Consider the following 7,651-nt stretch of genomic DNA (forward strand, 5'->3'; position numbering starts at 1 on the left):
GTTCTTCTTTTTGTATGAATTCTCTCAAACAAGCTCCAATTCCTCTCACAACCAGAAGAAGCATAAGTTTGACTAAGAATACGCATTGCAACGCGCTGTAATTCTGGAACTGAACAACCATAATATGTCCACCACTCATCTGCATAATAAAATACATTTAGCATACAATATTATAAAGAACTAGTGAATAACTATAAAAATACTATAAAGTATTAACACTTACAAGGATCTAATTTTTGTGCAGCTTTTTAACATGAGGGTCTACTGAAAGATTCTTTGCCTTCACGGTAAGTGGTTGCTTGTTTCATTACCAGAAAGCCATCAACATCTTCATCTGAATAAGACTCCACCACATCAATCAAAGCCATCATTAATTTTGACTTGCTAGGACAGTCTGGACCATATGTGATTGCAGGGTTTAACAAGTATGATGCTGCATGAAGATTGGTTTTCAAATGCCTGTCCCATCGAGCTTGGATAATTCTTGTATAAGGCTTATACATCTCCTTGTTCTTCTTAAACATCTCCTTAATTGCTATTTTTGCTCTTCGCATGCCTTCATAAACATAAGGCAATGAAGGTTTTTCATCTGAATCCACAATTCGCAATAATTTTATCAAAGGAGATACAATCTTTACCACTTCATAACAGTCATTCCAAAACCGGTTATCTAATATGATTGCACTAAAAAATTTTCCTGCTTCGGTCTTGGATAATTTGTGGTCCACAAAATGCTTATCAACAACCAAAGCTTGCAAGTCATTTTTGTGCATATATATGCTATGCAATGTAATAAATGTAGTAGCAAATCTTGTGGCACCAGGACGCACAATTTCTTTCCAGCTCGGTCTTTTTCTCAGCCAGGATAAGAAAACCATATGATTGTATAAAAAGATGGTTATTCTTGATGCCTTTGATGCAAGGTCCGACACATGAGACATGCTGGAAAAGTCTTTCAATACAAGATTCAAACAATGAGCAGCACAAGGAGACCAATAAATGCTTTTATACTTTTCCTTAATCAGTTTGCCACATGCTACATAGTTGGCTGCATTGTCAGTCACTACATGAACGATATTCTTAGGACCAATCCACTCAATGACTTCACAGAATAGTGTAAATAAAGTTTTAGCATCTTTGACTAGATCTGATGCATCAACAGATTTCACAAATACCATTCCGTGTGTAGAATACACTAAGAAATTTATCAAAGTGCGTTGTCTAACATCGGTCCATCCATCAGCCATGAGTGTGCAGCCATTGTTTTTCCATTTAGCTCGATGACAATCAATCAGCAACTGACATTCTTTTTTCCAATCACCCAATAAATTGGTTTTGAAATAATAAGCACTAGGGGCTTTAACCCAGGCCCAATTGAAGCAATTCCATCCACAGCTTTTTGAAATAAAGGGCAATCAAATGCTTTAAACGGAATACAGTTCACAATAGCCCATTCAGCAATCAACATTTTCACATTATGTTTTGCTTCTTTAGTTGCTAATGCATTCTTAATACCCGGTTGGGAATCAGGGGTTGTCCTAGGAGCAAAATAATTGTCCATACTCCCACTAGCTTTCCTCTTCTTTGAAGTACTCATGATAATTTGTGGATCAACATGGGTTTCTTCAACATCCTCTTCTAAGTTTTCAACAGTTTTTTTTTTTAAGATTCTTTTAAAGATTCAAACATTTTATGGCGTACATCATGTGGAACTTTCTTACAAGAAGCTATTTGACCAGTGATACCAGCAAGATGTTGCTTCATCCTATTTATCCCACCTCCTCTATAACTATTAGCACAGAAAAGACAAGTATATATATTCTGTGTCCCCTCTTTTTTGTATGCAATATGTGCCCATGCAGGATCAGTTTTGGTACGTAATGAAGAAGTGGGTGTAGGAGTGGAAGTTTCAATATTAGGAGTGGAAGATCCCGTATTAGGAGTCACATTGTCACTTCTTGAACTTGGATTACTTGAAATATCCATCACTGTTACTAAATAACAAATTAAAAAAATCAAACATCTGGGGGTTCATTGCTATGGGATTAGCTCAGATAATATAACATCACTGATTAAAAATCAAAGATCAAATTGATAAATTCAGATTTCATATGAAATATGCACTTTAAGTACTTGGATCTAATATTCAAACACCATTTGCATAAATTTTCAGGTTACGACCAGATATCATCATGCCAATATTCAGATGTGCTGACCAGATATCATCATGCCAAAATTCAGTATGATCAAATTTTAGTTAACGAATCATCTCACATGTGCTGACCAGATATCATCATTCAAATAATCAAATGATGTTCCAAGTAAACGAATCATTGAATCAACCAGTATGCTGTATGACCGAAGAACGCATATCATCATTCAAACGAATCAAATGATCTTTCCCGGAAACAAATCTCATATCATCATACACGATATTGTTCTACATTAGAAAAAGGAAACAAATCTCATTTTATCTAAGCCTAGCTACTTGAGAATTCAGATGGAAAAACAAACCCAAGAACGCACAAAAACATGAGCAGTGACCGAGAGCAGGGCACGGTGATGATTTAATATCTAAGCCTAACTGAATGAAATTTACCAACAGGACAACAAGAGGCAAGAGCATAGAAGCGACCACCTGCAGCTCCGACGATGATTCTGCGACCGGGAAGAAGCAACGACGATGGGAGGCGACCACCTACGGCTGCGATGCAGAGAATATTTTGAACCACGATCACCGGCTGCTTCAACGTTCAACCTCGACGATGTGACGCGACGATCCGAGACCTCCGATGGCGAGAAAACTCCGGCACAATGAGTGATTCAGCTAGGGATTTTCGATTTTGGGGAGGGTGGCGACGGCGACTCGGCGAGAGAAACTGAAGCAGGGCGAGCGAGGTCGTTCAATTTGGACCGGACCGTGTTTGTTTTTTTTCTGGTTTGTAAATTTCACTGCTAAACGGCACCGTTTCAATGGTTGGGGGATTAAAAAAAATAAATATTCAAAACCGGACAACCCATCAAACCGCCGGGTTGCCCGGTTTGATCCGGTTATTACCGGTTCAACTTGAGGCCGGTTTTTTGGCCTCCCGGACCGGACCAGCCACTGGTTCACCGGTTTTCTGGTCGAACCGGCCGGTCCAGTCCGGTTTTTTTTACCTTGGTACATTTTAACCAATCTGGAACGAATGTGTACTCCTAACTCTCTTCACGCGATTTTTTTTTTGGCCGACCTTACGCGATTTTCCATTAATTAGGTTCATTACACACACACGCACGCACACGAATATATTCGTAACTATCGTTCTTTTCTTAAAGGCCTATCCCCTTTTTTAATTAGAAAACTTTCCTTATGAGTAATTAGTATTAGTAATCAATAATAAAGCTTCACAGATAAATCAGCTGTTAATCAGATATATTATTGTTATTATTATAGCCCGAATTAATTAGGGTTTTATACTTTTATTCCTAGCTGATCTTTTGGGTTTCACGACTAAAGATCTGATTCCATATATATAAACCTACTCGTTGCCGTTCTCTCACATTCCCCGATCGAAATTCTCTTTACTCTCTAGGGTTCAACTCTAATGGCGGAGGAGAGATCAACTGGTGTGGTTCAGTGGTTCAGCGATTCCAAAGGCTTTGGCTTTATCAAGCCGGACGATGGAGGGGAAGATCTCTTCGTTCATCAATCTTCCATCAGATCCGAAGGATATCGTAGTCTTGTAGAAGGCGATCGTGTCGAGTTCGTGATTGCCTCTGGCGACAACGACAAAACCAAAGCTATCGATGTTACTGGCCCCGATGGAGCTCCTCTACAGTCCAAGAAAGACAATTACGGTGGTCGCGATGGGGGCTATGGCTTTAGCGGTGGATGGAGAGGCGGGGATAGGCGTAACAGTGGGGGAGCTAGCGGTGCTGGTTGCTATCAGTGCGGCGATGTTGGCCACTTAGCCAGAGATTGCAACCGCGGCAATAATGCCGGTGGCCCATCTTGTTTTAAATGTGGCGAAGTTGGGCACTTGGCTAGGGACTGTTCACTTGGAAATAATGGCGGCGGCGGCGGGGCTTGCTTTAGGTGTCATGAGTATGGGCATATGGCGCGGGACTGCACCAGGGGAAGCGGTGGGAGCGGTGGAGGTTGCTTCACATGTGGTGAAGTGGGTCACTTGGCCAGGGATTGCACCAAGGACAGCGGAAGGTATGGAGGCGGCGGCACCCGAGGAAATACATGCTTTAATTGTGGGAGGCGTGGGCATTTTGCGCGAGACTGCCCTGAAGCCTCTGCATGATATAAACTTAGTAGAAAGAAAAGGAGAACTTATTCTCTCGCTCTGTTTTTTGGGTTGACAATTTATCTTCTTCTCCTTTTTTTTTTCTGGCTCCTTTTGAAATTTATACATAGGTTGTCCATGCAAAGGATTATGACTTTTGTTCTGGTATCAGCGATAAGCTAATTTGTTACTGCTTGACCGGCAATTTTCCGCAAATTGCTCGACTAGAGGAGGAACAGAATTCCTCTGTTACTTCCTTTTTTTCATCAATGACTATGAGATAAATTTCTAATTTAGCAGTTATTTTCCTCCCTTGATTGCTTTCATTGTTTGACATGTCCATTATTTTACCCCTCCAGAAAGTGATGCAGTGAATGTAGCCATGTGACTATAATGGACCTGCCAGACCTTGCTTCAAATATATTATTCACCGTTGTCGCCCAAGAGCTGCTATAATTCAAGATAGTGCGGTCCTGAAATGTTCATATGGTCTTAATTTTGAAGGGGGGGGTGTTTTCCTAGCTTAGAAGCACTCTCACTCAAGCTTAGACAAAACATTTTTCGCATACACAAAATCAATTCCAAAAAGTTAATCCAAACACTCTTTTAGTGTTGTGTGAATTTAATTGTAAAGAACTACCCTTCTTTCTTGCTTCTCTTTCTTTAATCATTAAGAAGGTAAGAAAGAAAGGTAAATGCTGTTTCTTTGGAATTTTTTCTCCGGCATTTTAATTTGTGAGTCAACATACTAAAGCTTTTTCCTCAGCTATCTGGTCATATGCCTATGCAAAGCTGTATTGGACGGACTTGGACCCAATTTTTGTTTCGTATGACCATTTTCGGATCGTGACTTGTAACATATTTACTGTTGAGAACAGAATTTTTAATAAAGCATTTAATGTTGATAAATTGAGGCAAGTATTGAAAAACTGTCTTCTATCAGAGATTGCTTCTTGAAAGCATGGAAGATAATGGCAATAGTTCATGCTTGTTGTCCTGTAATTGACTTCCCTCCCACCTTCTGGTCTTTTATGTAAAGCTCTCTCGTTATCTGTTGAGGCCCTTTGTGTACTATTGAATGGATGTTCTCATAGGATAATTCTTGCTTTGGCATATCTCTACTTGATCGGATTTCGGTACATATTTCTTGTCCCTGCTTCAAATTTAGGCTTCCGTTCGGTCCTCGATGCTGCTTTATATGGATATAATATTACTTCTAATTCGGGTTTTCTGCATTGGAAACTCGCTGTTCCCGTCACCCTTGTCTGGAGATTGGTTTTTATAGTCTTAACTGATACAAGTGTTGCACAGCAGGTTAAGCATCCTCTTGATTTTCAGCTGAATTGCGTGCTTGTGATTTTTCTAAGTTGATTGACAAATTTAGTTGCAAGCCGGAGAGTTTTTCTTTTTCTTTCTCCTTTTCCTCTCCCTGCCATGGGCACCTTTATTGCCGTCATATGCAATTTAGCTTTCTGACACTGTTATGGCACTCTTTTAAGCATGCTCATCAATTCTGATGTTTGACTTGTGCTCAGTTTCTTTGTTGCGGGTGTCTGTATCGACTATGTTTACGCTTGAGGTTGACTCTGGCTTTTACTTTTTGTATTTTATTTTATTTTATTTATTTATTTTTTTGCTCCAATGGCTCTGGCTTCAGATACATATTATCGGAAAACATTTAGATACATGGACCTTGATATAATTCCGGGGACATTTGTGTGGGACTGTTGTCTAAGGAAACTGCGTAGGAGCCGGTGGATTGGTTTCTGGTCATAATTTACCACGAGGCCAAGATTTTTTTAATAAATGGGTAAATGTCACAGAATCTGTATATGATATGTGCATCTATAGAGGGGATTATTTCTCAGGCTGTATTGAGATACATGGACCCCGAGCATGTTGGAAACTCAGGCAATGAAGTCTGTCCTCAGATCCCTCACCCCAAAATCTTTCACCCGCACTGAGATGCCTGGGGAGGCGGCTGCTCCTATTGAGAATTTAAGATTTACCATTACATTACTTTATCCTGCGTTGGTCTTCTGTGTTCCAACAGTAGCTGAGGTATTAGCACTCCGGCCAAATTTATAATGAGCGCTCGGTTTATGTTCACATATGATACGATTGAGTTAGTTTTTAAAATTCGTACGTCACAACACAATTTTCTTTCGTTTGGACCTTGTTATCATATCGGCTGGGCCCGTGACTAGGTTGTATTTTCGCGTCCAAAGTCTAGAGTTGGTAACATGACCCGATGTGCATTAATGCACAGTCCCCCAACCCAAGATGGGTTATCGGCCCGCTTCCCAGGAATCCTAGAACGTTGGGTGTGACAATGTTTTGTTGGTAGGGCCTTTATCTCTGCCTGTTGATGTTTGAGGGACAGCCAGCCCGAGACCGTAAGTTGTACGTATAGTAAATATGGAATTTACTTATTTCATCTTCACCTTCTCTCTTTTATTTAATTTGAGAAGGCAGCCCACAATTGGTTGGTTTAACGATGTTAATTGGGAACAATAGATGACGTGTGATAAGGTTTATGGAGGGGTGAATAAACGTCATGGGACACGCTCGTCAACTTGTAAATAATTTCAGCCGACTGCCAACTTGTTGGTTTCGTCCTTCGGTGCAAATGCCTGTCCTTTCCCCTGAAAGCTACATTACCTAATATTTCATCCGCGACACATTACTATTTTTTTTTTTTAATGTTTGATGAAATTGACGTTGTGGTTGTCAAATGAAATAAAAGAAGACATGTTTGATGCTTGAAAAATAAAAAATCAGACAGGCCTTTTCTATATTCAGGTATATCTACTGCAATATTTTTGTGACAAACGAAACAGTAAATACCGATAGGATGTGTTGATTTTATTCTTTGTATTTTTGATATGTTGATTTAAAATACGATCTGGTCAATGAAAACACGTTCAAAATAAAGAGATTTTGTAGGACAGCAAAGAGCCCAGGAGCTTTTAATTTTTAAAATGAGGACGGGAGAAGACAGATTCTTGGGCGGGTTCATAAATTTAATGAGAAGACAGCGTGATGTGCTGGTTATGCAGTGGGGATTGGTGTTTACTCGTATTTATTTTGTATGGGAGAGGCGTGAAGGCGTGTGGGAGTGAGCGCAGTGGGAAGGAAGAGGCGTCGAGTGTTGGACACTGAGGTGACATGATTGTAAATTTAAATTGTGATGGCAGCCCAGCCCCATGGCAAAGAACCTCTCAGGAGTTGAAACCAGCAGAATACTATGCAGCGGCGCAATGCTAGTAGAGCACTTCTCATCTCGAAACGCTTCCCTCCCGTCCAAATATCCCATTCCTTATTCATATCCATTCCCTTTTCTCTCTGCATCTGAATTCGTAGCCGTCCAAACACCC

General features: G+C 40.2%; 2 protein-coding genes across 2 annotated transcripts; one reads left to right on the top strand and one right to left on the bottom strand.

Moving 5' to 3' along the window:
* Positions 1 to 248: 248 nt before the first annotated feature.
* Positions 249 to 1,178, bottom strand: LOC114732122 (uncharacterized). Its single transcript, XM_028919415.1, has one exon. It carries the CDS (start codon positions 1,176 to 1,178, stop codon positions 249 to 251), a length of 930 nt encoding a protein of 309 aa, XP_028775248.1.
* A 2,363-nt stretch (positions 1,179 to 3,541) lies between these two features.
* LOC114732128 (cold shock domain-containing protein 3-like) lies at positions 3,542 to 4,577 on the top strand. Its single transcript, XM_028919421.1, has one exon. It carries the CDS (start codon positions 3,588 to 3,590, stop codon positions 4,290 to 4,292), a length of 705 nt encoding a protein of 234 aa, XP_028775254.1. The 5' UTR covers positions 3,542 to 3,587; the 3' UTR covers positions 4,293 to 4,577.
* Positions 4,578 to 7,651: the final 3,074 nt, after the last annotated feature.

Source organism: Neltuma alba, unplaced genomic scaffold (genome assembly GCF_004799145.2).
Source record: "Neltuma alba isolate B1F8T4 unplaced genomic scaffold, ASM479914v2 tig00012878_pilon, whole genome shotgun sequence".
NCBI classification, from domain to species: domain Eukaryota; kingdom Viridiplantae; phylum Streptophyta; class Magnoliopsida; order Fabales; family Fabaceae; genus Neltuma; species Neltuma alba.

Bases quoted from the DNA above. Each gene is read 5' to 3' on its own strand.
- LOC114732128 (XM_028919421.1), top strand. From the start codon at position 3,588: ATGGCGGAGGAGAGATCAACTGGTGTGGTTCAGTGGTTCAGCGATTCC.
- LOC114732122 (XM_028919415.1), bottom strand. From the start codon at position 1,178: ATGGTATTTGTGAAATCTGTTGATGCATCAGATCTAGTCAAAGATGCT.